The sequence below is a fragment of the Montipora foliosa genome, chromosome 6 (assembly GCF_036669935.1).
Source record: "Montipora foliosa isolate CH-2021 chromosome 6, ASM3666993v2, whole genome shotgun sequence".
Lineage (NCBI taxonomy): Eukaryota > Metazoa > Cnidaria > Anthozoa > Scleractinia > Acroporidae > Montipora > Montipora foliosa.
In genome coordinates this window covers 56,692,325-56,711,761 of record NC_090874.1, presented here as the reverse complement: position 1 = coordinate 56,711,761, position 19,437 = coordinate 56,692,325, and the positions used below count along the sequence as shown (strand labels likewise).

The window sequence follows — 19,437 nt, the reverse complement described above, 5'->3', positions numbered from 1 at the left end:
ATTCTAGGAGGCGCAAATTTCAAAATTCTCCCAGGGGAGGATGCCCCTGGACCTTCCGAAAGCACACACTGGGCATGTGTTGTCCATTTTCCACCTAACTACTCCGGTTTTGCCGCCAACTAAAATTTCTATTTCCCGTGAAAGAGCTTGTTGAACAGAATGATGAAAAAGCTTGAGCTTACAGACACCCATTCCTTACTTGATTCATCACATAGGTTTCGTCCAAAACATGTAGCTGCCTGCAATTAATAAAAGACAATTCCAACATTCATACCGTCTAACTGCGTCCGCAGCATAACTTTACGTAGTCTAACTAACTAATTCATACATGAACTAAAGTCTATACGGTACTTTTCATTTGCTCTTCTTCCTCAGTTTTAGATCAACAACAACAGTGAGTGTCATTCAACAGCACCTTGATAAAAAAATCTTCGTGAACTGTAACCTACTTTCAAGCCACCACAGACTAAAGCGACAATGTGAAACTTCGAAAACCTTGGTCTTACGAGAAAACAGTAAATTATTAATGAAATTTTATTCATTCGTTGATTCAAATGCCACTTCCCCATATAATATCGCTACACCAAACTGGAATAGCCTTTATTACATAATTGTTGTAAATAACGTAGTTGTCTTGTTAATTCTCAGAGTGTACAGCAGTGCTGGAAATAACAGTCGGTCATCGGACATTGTCCGACCAAATTTTGAAAATGTCCGGCCAATTTCACATTATGATCGGACACGATGACCGAACATCTCACTAGCACATCTTGAGTTCTCTTCTTCAAGGTGTTGTCAGTCAATAAATTATGTCCGGTCCAATTTGTCAAATGTCCGACCAAAAGGAAGATTTGAAAGGACATATGTCCTGTGAATAAAGAAAAATTATTTCCAGCACTGGTACAGTCATGTACATTCTGGCCACTGGCCAAAGCAAATGCTTTGTTGAAAATACATTAAAGGTAAATTATTTATTCTCTATTTTGAAAATAGAGGGGGTTTATATATATATATATGCAGGATTTTTCACAATAGCACCTGTAGGATATGATTTCCTTGAGATGATTTGTCAACAGTTTACCACCAACACTAATCCTGTGGAAATTAGAAAAATAGTCAAAGTACCTAAATGCATTTTTTTCAGTCAAATTCATACTGGTAAGATCGTGTTGTAAGACACCAGTACACATATTTAACTGTGGGTTATCATTATGCATCCAGTAAAGTTTGTGAAAAATAAAGTATTAATAATTTTTCAAACATTTTTAGTTTTTCGCTACCCCATGTTGCCATTATAATGGTCAAAATTAAAATGACGTACCGTAATAGTGGCATTCAGCATAACACTAAGTTGTGTCATGTCTCTTGGTGATGCAAGTCAAATGAAAAGATTGAAATTTGACAACAGCAAACACATAATTATTTAACTTTAATTAATGCTTTTATCAATGAGAAAACCAAATACTGGTAAATATACCAGTGCCATGAAATGGCATGACAAACTGTTTGGATCAAGTTACTTGATGTTTTAAAAACCACCACTTGGTAGAGTCGTCAAAAACCAAAGCAACATATTGATCATACCTTTTAACACCCTTCTTTAAAACTTTGCCATTGAAAATGGGTACAACGTGTGTGAAGGAATATCCAGAGTCCAAAACCAAACATATAAGATGCTTCTTTGATTCATCATTTTGTGATTTATAAGCACTCAGTTGGGCAGCTTGAAAAAGAAATAGCCTTTAATAAATCAAAATTCATGAAAATACCAACTGAAACAAGCTAGGGGTTTGTCCATGCCACTTCTTACAATTATAACAGGAGAAACTTTGACCGATCCCACTCTTAGGTTTTCTACTCTATAATAATTATTAGAAAAACAGTCAGAGCAACTTACCTGTTGAACGACAAATAGCTTTGAAGTTATATTCCTCAAAAAGAATTTCATCCATGGCTTCCTAAAGAAGAAATGTTTCGAGTGTTTAATGTTATCACGATGTCAAGGGGAAAGTTTGTACACTGTGAATGTAATACAAACTTGACACAATATTATCATAAAAATAACACTTATTCAACCATATTTTTTTTTCATGTCCATTATTATTATTTTTTTTGTGGTATGAGACATTTCACTATGGCCAAGAAAAACAAATTAATAATAATTATATTGAATTTTGATAGTTCTAAGTAAAATAGGTTTAACATAATACATGTACATATATGTACAGATACAACTTCTAATAATTATTATATCTTCAGGTTATCCTATTCCATCTAATAATCACATTCAAATTACTGAAGAAGATAAGACAATAAAATGTCGTTTCCAAAAACAACTGCAAACTACAGTGTACAAGCAAGGAGTCAGTCACATGACAATTATTACAAGTACAAGTAGAACCCGGACACTAATGACAACAAAGAAGTTCTTGAAAAATCCAATCATCAATGTCACGCACTAACATATAGTACATCATGATAGTATAAGAACTACATGTAGTAATAAACATCACATACTTTGATGGAACTGAAGTTGAAATGAGGTTCTGTCACTAGAATAGTTGTTTCAGGAAAATCAACCTTTGAAATACAAATTTAACACTAAATCAGAGAAGCAAAGAGAAGAGTGACATGATTATATCAGGAATGACTTTCACTTCCATTAAATGTAATTAGCTATTGAACTAAAATACAGACACTTATGAGAGTTACTGCTTCAATACAGCAAAACTGTTCGTAACTATGATGATCTGAAAATCGTAACAGGTTTCCAATCAGTAGTTACCCTGGGAGCCAGAGGAATTTTTTCCAAGGTCCGAGGAACGCTACGCGTGTCAGATAATTATGTCCAGAAATGCACGATATTACATGCATGCAGAATTTTAACAAGTGCCATGAAGTGACTCCCCCAAATGCTGCTTCTCAGGTAACGACAAACAGTTGCATTTACCCTGACCTAAAAATAACGCTAACCTTTACCCTTACTTTATTGTTAGAAATAGGTAGCAATTAAAGGCTTAGAATTAAAGAAACACTTTGTGTTAGACGTCAAAGTTGGGCATGCATTTCTGGACATAAGTGACACGTGTCAAAGGCAAAAACCAAGGGCTTAAAAAATCTCTTGTGACACGAGCCCGGAGCCTCAGTTCCATGCAGAAAGTCAGTTCAGAGTTCTCGCCAAACCAGTTTTGGCCCGTCAGGCTGAATTCTCATACAACGCACTGAAAGCAACACGGAACACGTGCCTGGAATTTGTGATTGCATTATGTGAATGCTCTTCATAATTTTGGAGCAATTTAAAAAATATTTAATTAATAATGTAGATTGTGTAAAGTTTGATTTATTTGAATGAAGAGAATTTGTTTTCGGAAGAGCAAAACTTTATTGTCGAACATGTTTTAAAACGGAGAGATCATTGCCCAAAGTGCTGTACGGAACACTTCAAAATGCGAGAATTATGTCCAGGTTACCATTGTTTCGTCACTAAGTCGTGCCTTCCTGTTGGCAAGCTCAAAGCATTGTCAAAGCAGTTATTCTGTACGTGGAGGCACTGAGACAGCACATGGATCACGTAAATCCTCGTCCTATTGAAAAGCTCACTTTCTTTTAAAGTGGCTTTGGTTTTAGAATTCGGCAGAATACCTCTCAGGTCAAAGTCACATCATTAAATTTGCTGAAAACAGGTTTTTCGATTTATGCTATCAGAAACTCTCTTAAAATGCAATTTCCAATCAGCAAAAAAGTTCACTTTTTGAACTGATTTCCCGCTTGGAGCTGAGGCTCTGGGCTCATGCCACCAGAGGATTTTTTTTTCAGTCCTAGGCCATTGTCGCCAGGGATGGGAACTTTGAATTTTTTAAAATGAAAATGTCAGAATCCCCACCCCATGCCCAACCCCCCCTCCCTGGGGCTTAACATTGATAGGTGTATTAAGGTTTGGGCCAAAAATCACGGGTGCAGCTTATACACGAGACCAATGCTTTCAGAGGGAGTAAACTGGATTATAGGGGTCACAAATATTGATCTGAAAACCTTCAGTATCTAAAGATTAAACATATTGAAACCTGTGGGCTTGTGGACAACTGTTGTCAGTCACAGGGAATAGGGAAATAAGGTATTTTCAGAATTGATTAACTAATCAATGTCGCTGGAGATACACAACATTAGATTTCGTCAAGTTTATTGTTGACATCTGCAAACAAACAACCAACATTTTTTTACAAGAGTGGTTTTTTGGACTTCTTATTTTTTCCAAAATCATGCTTGAAAGTTGGAGGTGCAGTTTATACACGAGTCTTTAAGTTACTTTTTCTTAACAATACTAGGAGAATCATAAATTATGTAATTAGCTCCCCAAGATGTGTTAACAAGTCATATGATAACCAGATATTGCATTGTGTGTGACAAAAACTCTGAAACTCGTTTCCAGTCAAGCACACAATTCTTTAAGTAATACATATTTCCCTGTGAATCTGTCACGAGGCAAAGAAATTTTACGCATGCGCAGCCAAATCGCAACCCCAAACAAAATTTAAAAAAAAAATAGTCAGAGCCGAATCTTATACGTAAACTTTGTTCTTCGAACAGAGTGACTAGTGAGTCTTTGACATCATTAATTTTTCTCCTCTATCAAGCTTTCTCAAGATTTTAAAGTTAGTGGTGGGAGACCATTAAATGGCAAAATTCCAGTTAAAATAAACAATGTGCCTTTCTGAAATCAAGGCTTAAAAGTTAGGTACCGGTAATTTAATATATTGTTTACTTTTGAAATCCAAATTGATTTTTTGGTCATGAATAGTACTGTAGCACAGTGTTTCTAATATACTGTAAAGTCATTTCACAGCACTCTTTAAAAACACGAAATTGGCCGGAACCAGAAAAGCAGCCAGAGGGTTGAAACTTGTTAGCCTCTTGTTTTAAATAGGTGAAAGTTGAACCAGGGACTCTAATCACTTTAAGATGAACCACCCAAGTCTATCAGGCCACCAAGACCAGAGTAACACTTAACTCATAGTCTGAGGAAAAATGGGTTTATTAAAAACCGTGGCTGTGACCAGAAAGCCAACTGAGTGCCGGTGTATGTAATATCCTCCTGTTTTACACGATTCGAAGCCATCAGTTACGGAAATCCGCCAGAAACGGAAGATGGGCCAGCGATTGGGTACATTCTGTAATTCTCGGTTCCCACAAGAAAAATACTGAAGTGGAAGTGGTCCTTGCACTAAACTGGACACCTTTATGTAATTGTCTCTTTTAGACAGCTTGTAAAGCTATGACATGAGCTTTATACATGTAGCTCAGTTGGTAGAGCAATTTGCACAAGCACTGCAGAGGTCATGGGTTTTAATCCCATCAAAGCCACCAGAATTTTTCAGGTGTCTATGAGGAAGATATATGTTTACAAACATTGCTTTTGTTATTCACTTTGTTTCAACAGCCAGTACTAGTGAGGCTCTAGTTGGCACATTAATGACAATAGGTGACGTCAACAATATCTTCGCTATAAGAGAAAATCGCATAAAGTTCTCCAGTTAAGTGTGATGATCACTTCCTCATTTCACCTACACCCACACTTCAATAAAGGTAATTAAGCTTCCTGTAAATCGCCCAATAGCATACAGGGCTAGATCACAGAATACCAGTTCACCTAAAAGCAACATGAAATAGTTGCCACAATGGTCGTGTATTCAACGACTGCCAGTCCAACATGTACAGTCCTGCGGTTGCATTGCCTCATGGTCTGTTGTCACAAAATCGCTTTGTGTCTTGTGCCCCGCTTTCATTTCAGTTATTAGGCCTAAGCCGGCGGGTCTAATTTGCAGGACGCAGGTCGCGGGTTGCAGGTCATTGTTTCACTAATACAGAAAGTATCCTAAACATTCATAAAAGCTAACCTTAGGCCTAAAAACTTTTGTTTAGGCCTAATTAGGCCTAAGGTTAGCTTTTAAGAATGTAATTGTTTGGCCAGGGCTTTAGGCCTAATCACTGAAGCGCGCGCTTAAGCTTAATTTTTCAGTAAAGGAGTGCTTTCTTCTTCAGACGATCGCGCTTAGGCTTAATCAGTAAAGGAGTGCTTTCTTCTTCATACGATCTCATGAAAAGTGTAGTTAACCGAACCGCAACGTGAAAGCTAAAATTTGGCGAGAGTGCTTACGCCTAATCACTGAAACGGGCGCTTAGGCTTAAACGAGTGCTTTCTTCTTCACACGATCTCATGAAAAGTGCAGTTAACCAAACCGCAAAATGAAAGATAAATTTTACGAGAATGCTTAGGCCTAATCACTGAAGTGAGCGCTTAGGCTTAATCAGTAAACGAGTGCTTTCTTCTTCACACGATCTCATGAAAAGTGTAGTTAACCGAACCGCAAAATGAAAGCTAAAATTTTAGGAGCTCTAGTGCTTAGACCTAATCACTGAAACAAGCGTTTAGGCATAATGGGTAAACGAATCCTTTCTTCTTCACACAATCTCGTAAAAAGTGTAGTTAACGGAACAACAAAATGAAATTTAAGAAGTGGAGCGATTGTAGAATGCCCGGTTTAGGAACAGAGTTGTTTATATGAATATCATTTTCTGTCCCATGCCACTGCGGACAAGCAGCATTGTTAAACACGACTGCGGGACCGCGGTGGCAGCTTTTTTAAGTAGGACATTTGGTGGGCCGGGTATTCTGCAATCTAGCCGCACTTGTTTACATAATTATTTAGGCTGTCTTCATAATTTTCTCCGCTATTTCACTACGGGACCACGGGCCGCTTTCCAGCAATAACGTTTCCCAGTGGACGGGTATATATTCTGTAATTGCTCCGCATATATACAGGTTAACTTTCGTCATTCATGATCATATGAGGTGAGCATACTGTACCTTCATTACTTCTTTGCCGAACATGTAATCCCATATTTGCTTTTCTACATCCCAGTTGACCAGGAAGCCTTTTTGAAAGGGCATTACATAAAACAGACCCGAATAGTCTTTACATTCTTCAAGCTGATCACCGATAAACAGTTTCCTCCGTTCACTCTTTGCTTTGAAAATACAGTTTGGGATAAGTCTAGGAAAAAAAGACGACACAGTTTTGTTTACTGAACGAAACGTAATTTTATATGGATTTTAATCTTACCTTGGACTGTCAGCCGTATTAAAAGCGATCTTCGCTGCACTGGCGCCATTATCGAGCACCAAAACCGCCATCTTGATTGTGGTGACGCCGTAAAGCCCTGGGAATGAGAACACCACCAACCCCCTACCCCCTCCCTCCCCCCCGCTTCGCGAATTAACGGGGCGGGGATGCTCGTAAACCCCAAAAGGAGACCACTTTTGGCGTAGGGCGCAGCCCACGCTTACCCTGCGAGCAGAGACCTGCGAAAGAGACTCTGCTCGCAGGGTAAGCCCATAAAAAAAACCATATTTAAAACATAATATATATCTTTTCATATTTCTTCTCGTGCAAGGCCCAAAACGGGACATATGATGGCGTTTTGCCAAGAACAACGGTAGTGAGACCAATGGTCCATGATGGTGATGGACCCTTGGTGAGACCAAAATCCGAAATTTTCATCCCTAACCGAGAAGACGAGCATCGTTAGGGTGGTCCTCCCCCCCTACCCACTACACACACACAGTGGGCATATAGGCTTCTTCATAGTCGGAAATGATAGTCGTATCTCCATCATGACCCCTTGGCAACATGGGTGCGATAACCTCTTGGGATTTGATTGAGATTCCAGACTAGTGTCTCTGATGCTTTTCTTCTGCATGCGAGGATTCTTTTTTGGTTTTAGCTGCTCTCTGGGATGATCTCTCTAACATCAAATCATCTCATCTATACACCCTGCTTTTACCAGCGAAGGCAGCCATGAAAACAGATCAGGAGCTCATAATGGGCTTATGCACAGTACATGGAGGTAATAGCAGTATTAATACTAGGACTTCGTAACCTTCAACTTTATTGGAACACTTTTGGATGCAGGTCTATTGATTGTACAAAGCACGAGGCTCAACAGTTTCCTTTGTAGAACATCCACTGGTAGAGAGAAGTTTTAGTCCCATGGGGTGGGGGTTGAGGGTAGGAGAATCGTGTTTTAAGACATTTGGTCAGGATGTTGACCAGTTTGGTTGGAACATTTGAATTTCACGGAATTAAATCACAAAGCCCAGTAAAAAGCCCAGTTACTAGTAACTCTATTTAACAATGGTATAGCTGATCTGGATGTATGCCTGACTTGGAAGGGCGTGTCATTACACCAAGAAACTAAAATGTGCATTTAATAAATCTAAACAAATTCCAAGAATGATTGAATCAACCAAAATTTATTCTTCTTTTTTGAGAAATTGCCTTTAATCTATTTCATATAACAGAAGAACATCTGCCACATATTCAACTTGTGGACTTCATCAAGCACAGATAACAGCCGGGAAGCTATTTTCGATCCGTGCCATCATAAGCAAGCTGACATGATGCAAATGTTTTCTATAAGGATTGAGACAATACTGACTTTTCTATCCTTAGATTTGGTTCTGATACAAACGTTCTCTTAAATTGATATTGAAAGGTACCAATTCCACCAAAAAATGAAATAAGTTAACAAAGATATAACAAGTTTATGCATACACTGCATGTCACACTCTTGACACAAATAATCAATGTTAATCGTTACCTATCCAGTCAATTCAGGTTTTGGTACCTCACGTAAAAAGGTAATAACGACTTTGTTTAAGAACAATGTTAGGGGTGATGTTATAAAATTTATAATAACAGATGCTGCCTAACTAACACTAATTAGTGTCTGGAAATGTTCATGTTCATTGCAGAGATAGCTTCTTTGACTTTCTGAAGTTCAACTTTGTCCCCAAACTCTTTCTCTTTATGATCGAGAAGGATTCCCTGTTCCCCAGGTCCAACCACAAAGACTCCACCCAACAGTCTCCCTTCTCCTTGAAAGTTGCCTTCCACTCCCTTGCTTTTTGCGCGAAAAGATGACCTCCACACACTCAGACGTAGGAAGCCTGAAAAGAAAACCACACAGCAAAGATCAGAAGCCCTGACTCTCAAAAAGGAATATATCAAGTTACATACAGTAGAACATGATCACTTGGATATCCCTAAGATTTTTGTGCAAGGCATTGATGCCAAAGAAATTACAGCTGATGACTCCTCTACATCCTAATTGCACAAGAAAGGTCATCACTACATAACGCACTCTTCTTTTCATCCTGCCGCACTGATGACTTTTCAAAATTGTCCATTTTTATATCAACAAAAATGAAGCAAACAATTTTCATCCACCTTAAGGTAAGGATTTTTGAGCAGTTTCACCAAGCCACACAATAACTCTCAAAAAATTTGAAAACTGACAATAATAATTATCAAATGGTCTAGATAAAAGCAGTGAAGAAACTTAATTTAAGAAAAACATGACACTCCTGAGTTTTACAAACAGAGGCAACTGCCGAAACATGTCTGTAAAACTCAGGAGTGTCGTGTTTTTCTTAAAATTAATAATCAAATAAAATTCTGACCTATCCGCAAAGACAAAGATGGATTTTGAATTGTTTTCTATGCTCTAACAGGTCAGTTTTTGCCTCTCCAACCTAGAACTGTAGTGTTTCCAAAATCATGAGGGGTTAAAATACTGTCTTATGAAACCATTAAAAAAAATCATTTCGTTGGTATTTTGGGGTATTGTAACTGCAGGGACGATAACAACTCCAATCCCACTAACGCATCAACCTACACGTCCGCCAACCCTAGGCCTTTGGTCGACAGTCAGCTGACGCATAACCAACATATCACCATTTAACACTACCAACGTGACGGCCTCTACTCTACAAACATGTTGGCTCGCTCACGACCAACGCGTTGGCCACGCACTTGACAGCGTGTACTGATTATTAGCGTAATTGCAGCATAATTTAGCTGACTTGTTATGTGCACAACTTCATTCCTTCGATCATTCGCCATTTTCAGCGGTTTCATACACAAGTATTGCAGGCTCATATTTTGTTTTGCTAAACCACTCACAACACAATGCAGCGTGACGGTTTGCGACTGAAATTTGTGAAATTGTGACTAAACTTCCAATCGGTATTTTGTCCCAAAATTGCGACTGGATTTTTTTTGTTAATTTTGAGCCCTGTGTCCAGAAAATATGCTGTCGTGTGGATTCTTGTCAAGGACTGTGAAACACAAACAGCTAGCAAATCAAATTTCAGTTGTATTCCAATGGGTCTGTATAAGACAGCTTCTTTCATACTTCTTTTTCCAGCAGACCCACAACTACACAATTAAATGAATATAGCTTGTGATCAGCTCTCAAGCATACTATTACTGAAAATAAAAACTTACCACTAATAAACATCCATCTCTGTTCTGGACCATAAAACTTTTTCTGAAACAAAAAGCCCACACATACCTACTTAAACACAACAAACATTCATGTAATACCAATAATAATTTTATTGTTTACCAGTAAGTCAATATAATTGCTCTATTTTAGGGGCAAATCCAGGAGTTTTGTTAGGAGGGGGTGCACCACTATGGGATGGCATAGCTGACTGATCACCTTAATGTTCTTCTTTTTTTTTTGCAGAATACCAGTTGTATTAGAAAGCCACAGGACATCTCAGGAAGAGGGGGAGGGGGGCCCTTAGGATGTATATGGTTTCAACCCTCTGTTATCATTATTTCAGAGAAATATAATGATTATCACTAAAAAGAGAACCATGCCCAAGACAACCAAAGGTCTTACAGAAGCTATAAAGATCAAGACAATCTTCTGATTGCTATAATTATAGTGACCTCCCAAGTCACGACCTTTTATACAAAAGAGAACAGTTCTCAACAGAAGTCAAATCAAACAAATCACAACTGCCAAAGCCTCTTGTAAGAGACTGTCAAAACTTGAGTAGTTGCTATGATTTTAAAGGAGTTTGAATTGTTTTGAACAAGGTGGTCAGTTCAGTTACTTGTCAACAACTTTGGTTAACAATTTTATAATACAATGTAGAAGTGTGTGACATAAATTCAACATTAGTATAATATACTTGGTGCTTCAAGCAATCTGATTGGTTTGCTATCTCGGAGTAATTGAGCATTATTCACTCCCTTCGGAGTGAATATTGCGTGATTTGTTACTGAAATCGAGAATTAAAAAATGTTTAAAGGCCGGTTTACACGGTGCAACTTGTCGGCCCGATTTTTGGCGGCGAGTTGTTGACGCCGCCAAAAATCAGGCCGACAAGTCGCACTGTGTAAACCAGCCTTAAGAAAGTTCCACATAGCTGCATTAGGAAACAAGACGGGTCATTTCACAACAAAACAATGCTCACCTCAATAATTATTAGAGATGCCATTTCATGACAGTGGATCCTTTACCAACTGCACTTTCAATTTCCATTTCAAATGAACCTCTAAAACTTTGATCGAACGGTGAAAATATTCTAACAAGCAGACTTTCAATTTAGATTGCTGATTTAAACGGTGTTAAATGACAAATTTGCTGTTTGTGTCAAGGATTCTAACAAAGGTTATTTAGATTTGCCGTGTTTGAACCTTCTGTAAACACTTTCACACATGCTTTGTGCCGCTGCACATTTTCCACGCATGAATTGAGATGTCAATTAAATTGACTTTGGATGGTTTTCTTCAACAATTATTGTTATTGAGATCACTTTATGAGCACATATTTGAACAAACAATTACTATTCTTTTCAATCTTGGTGAATAGTGGCAGAATGTTTATCTCGCCACTTCGCAGCTCATTAAAATAATATTCTACCACTATTCACCTCGATTTCAAAGAATAATTGTTAAACATTCACACCTTCCTCTTGAAATCAACAAGACATGGGACCTTCATACAATTCATGTACTAGTATTAAAGTAGCTCTCTATGATCCTATGATGATCAGTCTCCACATAAGAACCACATCTTCCTTATATTAAAATTTAATATTTACCTCTTCATCAAGATAAAGTGGAGAATTGAGGTATGGTTGAAACTCCTTTGCTCCTCTTTCTTCGTGAACCACACCCACAAGGCTCACACCCTTCTGGTCAAGTTCAGGTCTTAAAGAGGACAGCTCTAAAGCTTCCTGGACAACAACAAAATTTAAAAGAACCAATGAACAACAAAGAATCAGAGTCAACAAATACAATTTCTGATTGTATAATTTATTATTAATTTAATTTTTGCATCTCAAAGTTTCACCAGATAATATAACAGGTTGTGTGCCTAATAACACAGATGGAAGGGGCTATGGTATTCAGTTCAAATACCATTTGATACTGAAGGTTCAAATCTCAGCCTGATCAGTACTTTTAAATTAGTTTCTTCACAAATTGAGAAACACTCAAGGAAATTTAATATCAGACTTAATCTTTGTTTTGAAAAAGGAAATAGCTTCCAAGCAGGCTTTCCACCAAAAGCTAGGTGGTGAGAATAAAATCAACTCTCACACCTTGCAAACACCACACTATTAGAGACGCTCACTAAGGGGCTGTTTACATGGAGGTAGGAAGATCCTAGAAGGCGAAACAACTTTTCGTTTGGTTTACATGCAGAAATTTCTGTCTAGGTGGAAGTGGAGAATGAAAGCAAGATGGTCGGCGAGAACAACATGTAATTTGGGTCCTTCTACTCTCCTTACTAGCTTTAATAACTTCCTTTTTATCTTCGTCCTGGCTACGATTTTCCTAGCTCACAGCTAGGAAGATCCTAGCACTAGGAAGATCCTAGCACTAGGGCCAAGTACAACCTCTTGCATGTAAACTGAATACAGAAAACATATGGCACTAGGATGATCCACCTTCTAGGATCTTCCTAGAGCTAGGATCTTCCTACCTCCATGTAAACAGCCCCTAATACAGATTCTCACTATTACGGAATGCCAGACACTTTTGTGGTGTCAACATGACAATTTTATTGTTTTGAATCTCAACATTAAGCGGACATTCATTCTCATCTAACATGGTTACATAAAATAGCAGTCTGTTGTTCTTCATTTGTCAACACACCCTTCAAATAAAATCTACAGTTTACTCTCATTGCACCACTATGATATTTTAAAGAACAAATGATAGAATCTCATATTTAAGTAAAATCTAATGTTTGGCCGATTTTCCAATTATGGCATCAAACTCTGATTGTGATGGTTTTATTCAATTTCAGTTCACTGTTACTTTTTATTGCTCAGCATGGCAGCTGTCAAGGACCATATTCATTTTTAACTGTGCTTTTATTTGCATATTAAGTGGCACACTTAATACACTTAAGATTTAAAATTACCCTAGAGCACGGTCTACGTAACATTGCTTAGCGCATGTTAACGGAACTTTTATGCTCAAAACCTGCTATTACGGACGCAAAACGATGTTTGAAGGTGTCTGTTACAATGAGAATTGACTGCAATGTGAGCAGCATAAAAGCCATGAAGCTACAAGAAAATGGAAGCGATATGTTGGGAAAAGATTCACCCCTTCACAGGCACATTTTACTAGCCACAAAAAACTGAAGAATAAAAATTCCAAGTTATTATTGTTACCTCTCTGCACAAACGTCACCCTGGTCTTCTAACTACCATTATAACTGCTCCTGATTTACTCCATAGCTCAGCGGCCATCAAGTATTTCCCTGATCTATCTAAGGCCTTGAGTTTAATAGCACTTAAGTAGGCTAAATCAGGTCTTGCACTATTCTTGTACCAATCCCAGTTAGCAGCTAAAATGCCCGCAATCGCAGCTATCCCTCCAGCACCTACTAACCATGCCATCTGCTATCTCATCAGGAAACTATCTGAAGAAATTAACATTATAATTAAAATGTTATACATGTATAATAAGTGGCTAGCAACTGCATCACCTGGCCCCAGTTGTTCAAGCGATGGATAGCGCTATCCACTGGATAAATCACTATCCAGTCAGTCGATAAGTCATAGCGAAACCAATAATTATAATTGCACTATCCAATGGATAGTGATTTATCCGGTGGATAGCACTATCCACCTTTTGAACAACTAGGACATGGAGCAGAAGGTCGCTACTTGACTTGCATTTAACCCAGCATCACCTGCCAGGTGACTCTAGCAGAGTAATGGATAAAATTAGAAATTATAAACAAAAATTTAGGGATTCAAGAAACTATGATTTCCTGTCAGGCCCCAGAAATAAGAACCCCTTGGAACTAAAAAAAGCTTCCAGAATCAACAATGTTTATCATAAGGTGAACTGTTCTCTGTGTACAAGAGATATATCATGTTACAACAATAATCACATGCATCCTTACATCCCCCCCCCCCCCCCTCTTCAGATAAGAGAAGAGTCTTTTGATGTCCCTTCTTTGTTGTTTTTTTTTTTTCATTGCTGTAACAGTATAAACAGGTAAATATACGTTGAAGTTCGAAACATATTAAGTGTTCAGTTTCTAGGCTTTGTAATCTTGCAAATAAGCCAGGGATTTGGTGATTCGGCTGGACCTGGTTGTTCTGCAGAGCACATGCTCCTCTGGTGGGTTTGGCGCTGTTGGGGTCTGAGGTGTTGGGTAGTTCTTGCTCTGTTGGAGATGGTTGCTGCCCGGGTGTGTCAGTGTCGAGAGGAAGTGGGTCAGTCAAGACTGACTTTGGCGGGTCGACTGTTATTGGGTCCTGTGTTTGGAAGAGGTATCTCCGGTTTCTTCTATAGACCTGGCCATCTTTGGTACGTACTTGGTAAGACTGGATGTCAACTTTTCCTTGGACCTGAGCTCTGAGCCATGGTGTGTTTGTTTCCTTTTGAAGTGTGAAGTGGTTTGACTCTGACAGCATCACCGGGGTTCAATTCTGTGAGCTCTTTGGCACTAACATTAAAGTACAGAGCCTGTTTGGCTTTGCAACGTGTCTCCTTCTCCAGGGTGTCTGTAGGGACTGCCGGTTTTAGCAGGGTGGTGGTCATGGGGAGAGGTGTTCTGGTTCTCCTGCTAAATAGGTGTTGTGCTGGGTAGCTGTCCAACCCCTCAGTTGGCCAGTCCAGGAGAGCTAGGTATGGGTGGCTTGAGGACTCAGAGGCCTTTCTAAGTAGGGACTTGGTTGTCTTCACAGCGTTCTTGACCTTTCTGTTAGACTGAGAGAAGCCTGGAGAGCTGGTAACATGCTTGAAGCCGTATTAATCGACAGTAACAAAATAGTCCTTGTGATTCACAGGCAATTTTTGACCAGGGCATGATTGGGAGGTGATGTGTTACCAGAGGTTCTTTGGCTTGGTCCCTTGGGTGGTTGGCACACACCCTACACTTAGATATGTAGTCGCTCACTTCCTGGTTCACCCCTGGCCAGTAAACAGACTCTCTGGCTCATCTTAATGATCCCTGTATGCCAATGCGGCTTGCATGAAGTCTTGACTTGATGTAGGGTCTGGCCTTAAGCGGAATTACTAGCCGTTCTCCTTTAAAGATCAACCCATCATGAATCATGATCACAGAATGAGAAATAGGGTGCAAGCGATTCTGGTATTTTGTCCTTCATTTCTGGCCATCCCTGCCTGATGATTTTTTTTAGGGCGTGCATGTCTTCATCAGCCTCAGTCGCTTCCTTGATTCGTGTCGAGGTCTCCTCTGTTACTGGGAGGAACTGGAGTGTGTTGATATGCTCCGCTTCTTGTTCTGCATCGCCTCGTTGGTCCATTATCATAACAACATCTTTGTCGCAGGTCTCTGTGTTATATGTTTTTGGCAGGTACGCCCTGCTGAGAGTGTCGGCTCGGTACCTGTGGGCACCTTTGTTGTATGTTAAGTTGAGGTCGTACTTTTGGAGTGGAAGCGTCATTCGCTGGAGTCGTTTAGGAGCAGAGAGAATGCTCTTTTGGAGAACCGACTCAAGAGGCTTGTGGTCTGTCTCCACCTTTGTAGGGCATCCGTATATGTATTGTTCGAACTTCTGAGTTCCAAAGAGAATGGCCAGCATTTCCTTTTCGATTACTACTGCTCTTGGTTGACATAAAGGATCTTGATGCATATGCGACGGGCTGTCCCTGCTGCAGCAGACAAGCTCCAAGTCCTTTCTCTGACACGTTACACTGTAGTTCTACCTCTTGTGTCGCGTTAAAGAACTTGAGGAGGGGAGCTGTGGAGTCTTTAGGGCTTGGAAAGATGTACCGTGTACTTGTTGGTTCCATTGAAACATTATGTCCTATTGGATACGTTCTCTGAGTGGTGCAGTGATATCTGATAGGTTTGGAGATAATTTTTGGAGGTAGTTTACCATCCCTAGCAGCCTTCGTATGTCTTGCTTGTTTGTGGGAGTGGGCATGCTGAGCACAGCCTCGATCTTCATGGGGTCTGGTTTAAGGCCTTCCGCAGAAATTACATGACCCATGAACGTAACTTTCTTCTGTTTGAGCTTTAGCTTGTCCTTGTTTAGCTTAATACCCTTCTCCCTACAGCGTTGTAGGAGGGAGTGTAGTTTCCTGTTGTGGTCTGCCACTGCTTCTTCACCAGTGTTCCCCGAGCCGTACACCAGTATGTCGTCGTATATAGGCTGGACACCAGTGAGGCCTTCCAGGGCGTTATCAAGGCGGCTCTGAAACTCTTCTGGTGCAGGCGATATTCTGAAAGGCATGTGCTTGCAGCAGTAATGGCCCCAGGGTGTCCCAATAGTGGTGAGAAGGCTGCTGTCATGATCCAAAGGGACATGCTGGCCAAAATCCACTCTTGGCATCTACCACAGTGAAGATTTTAGCGTTGGTCAACTTAGGTAGTAAGTTGTCAATCAGTGGAAGAGGGTAATGGTTCCGTTTGAGCACCTTATTGAGAGGTTTAGAATCGATGCACAGTCGAATCTTTCTGTTGCGTTTCCTGGCAACCATCTCGGAAATCCAATCCGTGGGACCTTCAACTTTAGCCAAGATTCCCATCTTCTCTAGCCTGTCAAGTTCTTCTTGAAATGGTTCTTTAAGAGCAACTGGTACCTTTCTGACTTTGAAATGCAGTTCTTCTTGGAGCTTGCCATCACCGGTAAAGACGTCAGTGTATCGCGCGAGGATGTCTTCAGCTTTTGGTGGAATGTGTGAGCTTGTATCCAGTGACATGACGAATTTCTGCAGTACCACATCTATATCTTTCTCTTCATCGTCATTGTCGAATACGAAACTATCGAAAGTCCCAATCCGGAGTGCTTTCGGCTTGTACTGGAAGCAAGAGGCTATAGTTGGGGCTATAGGTAGTTGTTCCATACCCATTTTAATTTTTTCCTGTTCGCTGCTGCGGACCCATCAGTTTCAAGCTTGGTTGGAAAAGGAATGTTAGTTTGCTTTATCCGAGTAGGTGGTTGGGCGGGAGGCACATCGTCTGGCATGATCACTGGAATTGATTGACTGTTAATGTTTCACTTCAGACACCATGTATCATTGTATCAAAGTAATAGCCTATAGCAAAAGAATAGAGACAGAGGATTCTCGGTTCCTATGTTTACTAGTGTAATAATAAATCACACAGTCATGCGCGTGTACAAGAGATATATCCTATTACAATGATAATCATGTGCATTGCTACAAGTGAAACTGCATTAAAAGTGTTTTGCTAATAAACAAATTTATCATTACCACTACAAATAGAACCTAAGTAAAAACTAAGAACAATACTATAACTACGTACAATACTTACACTACTTACAGTTTCAACACTAATTAAATTACAAAAAAGTTAAAGGGCAAGAAAATGAGAAGAAAGGTTTAAAAAAACTATATTGCTGAACCTTTTGTAAAAGGATGAAAAATGCAAAAGGCATGAGCTTGATGCTGAAAGATTGCTATCTCCTGACCAAGAAAAGCTTACCAGTGCACTAAAATATTAAAAGGTTAGACTCCAGCCATATACATTACCACCCTGGAGCTAATACTGATACTAATGAATACCGTAAGTATAGGAAATCGTATAAACTTGCTCATGCATATCGTGATTTATGGGCACAAGTGGTGTTTTTGAACAGCTCGTGTAATTTGAGAACTTTCAAAACATAACAAGTGGCCATAAATCACTCAATGCAAGTGCAAGTTCATACACTTTCTTTTTCCTTCTCTGTAGGATACTAAGTGGCAGATCCAGGGGAGGGACCCGGATTTTTGGACCAAAGCCACCAAAACACCATAAAACACCAAAACTGTGAAAGGGCAAAAACAAAATGTTTGAGAGCAGGCCCCCACCTCACCCTCCAGGTCTTAATCCATCACTGATACTTTATAGACTAGCGAAATCTGTTTGACCTCACCTAAGATAGCGAACTGGCACTAGTCAGTCCATGTTTGTTACATGTCACTCATTTGACTTTCTTGTCACAAGTTATCTGTGCTACGACCTCTTAAACCAATGTCCTTGCAAAATGGATGGACCCCTATTTATGACAAGAAAGCAAAATGAGTAACACGTAACAGACATGGGCAGACTACTGCCAGGTCCCTATCTTAGCTGAGATCAAACGGATTATGCTCTACTTTGCCTCATTAGCAAAGGCTAATAATAATTTAAGCAACCTGTTATGAAAACAGCACACGGAAAAGGCATACCACAATGCCTGAAAATCCTAGCACGCTTTCTGAAACCGAGCTAGGATTTTCAGCCTGAGCAAACGGGCTAATAAATCTATGTCATCGCTATCATTTTTTCATCCCAGGCTGAAAAAGGAACATAATCAGTAAATTCTCCCACGGAAATTTGCGTTTTGCGCCCGGGCTGAAATTGAGAATGAAATCGCAACAACATTTCAGTCCGGTAGGCAGTGCAAAATTTCAGCCCGGGCTGAAAATCACCATGTAATCAGGTCCTCTGTACATGTGTGCCCCCTGAATACGAAAAATACACACCGACCTTTGGTTGAATAACTCCCCATAAGGTATGCAAAGAAAGAAAGATAGAGATGACGCAATATAATTGCGAGGAGCAAGTCAATGAAGGGTAACTTGGGCTCAAGTTGGTTTGTCTTTCATATACCGGTTCCGGAAAAATTAACGTCCATAAAACAAAAGAACAAAGCGAACATAACAATACCTAATCTACAAGGCCTAATCAGAATAACAATGGTTCTTTTGTCTTCACCCATTTTGGTCCGGTGTATGAAAGTCTCCTAGTAACTTGACGCGCTTGGAATTTCCTACAACATGCGGTGTGTACTGTGCACTAGCTCGGAACCCAGACACCATGAGCGTCCCTAAACATTAAAAACATTGACTGGACAAGGATCTCCCAATATAGTGACAGTCGATTAATTCCCGGTAATCAAATATCGGAGATTGTGCTGTTACCATGACCTACATGTGACCGTGTTCGTCAAGTCGAGAGAGCATTCCAACTCCTAATCGCCGCAAAACCGTCCGGGTAAAGCAAATTTCCACTTGCTTTCGCTTGCGTTTCAGCAAATAAGCCACTGGGAAAATTGGACCAATCAGAGGAATTCAGTTTTTTTGCTACAGTTCG

At 39.7% G+C, this 19,437-nt stretch overlaps 1 protein-coding gene, 1 long non-coding RNA gene and 1 pseudogene across 2 annotated transcripts in view; 1 reads left to right on the top strand and 2 right to left on the bottom strand.

Moving 5' to 3' along the window:
- Window positions 1–7,229, bottom strand: part of LOC138007856 (actin-related protein 6-like) — a 16,831-nt gene extending 9,602 nt beyond the window's left edge. The window contains exons 1-7 of the mRNA XM_068854954.1: window positions 7,122–7,229; window positions 6,866–7,052; window positions 2,518–2,580; window positions 1,898–1,958; window positions 1,585–1,723; window positions 1,039–1,095; window positions 200–239 (exon numbers count right to left, since the gene is read on the bottom strand). Coding sequence (XP_068711055.1) covers window positions 200–239; window positions 1,039–1,095; window positions 1,585–1,723; window positions 1,898–1,958; window positions 2,518–2,580; window positions 6,866–7,052; window positions 7,122–7,192 — 618 coding nt within the window. The 5' untranslated portion in view covers window positions 7,193–7,229. The remainder of the gene's footprint in view (window positions 1–199; window positions 240–1,038; window positions 1,096–1,584; window positions 1,724–1,897; window positions 1,959–2,517; window positions 2,581–6,865; window positions 7,053–7,121) is intronic.
- On the top strand, window positions 6,070–11,940 carry LOC138007858 (uncharacterized). Its single transcript, XR_011124125.1, has 3 exons — window positions 6,070–6,850; window positions 7,783–7,905; window positions 10,591–11,940. It is a non-coding gene; the product is annotated as an uncharacterized lncRNA (long non-coding RNA).
- Window positions 8,293–19,392, bottom strand: LOC138007857 (peroxiredoxin-like 2A; annotated as a pseudogene).
- Window positions 19,393–19,437: the final 45 nt, after the last annotated feature.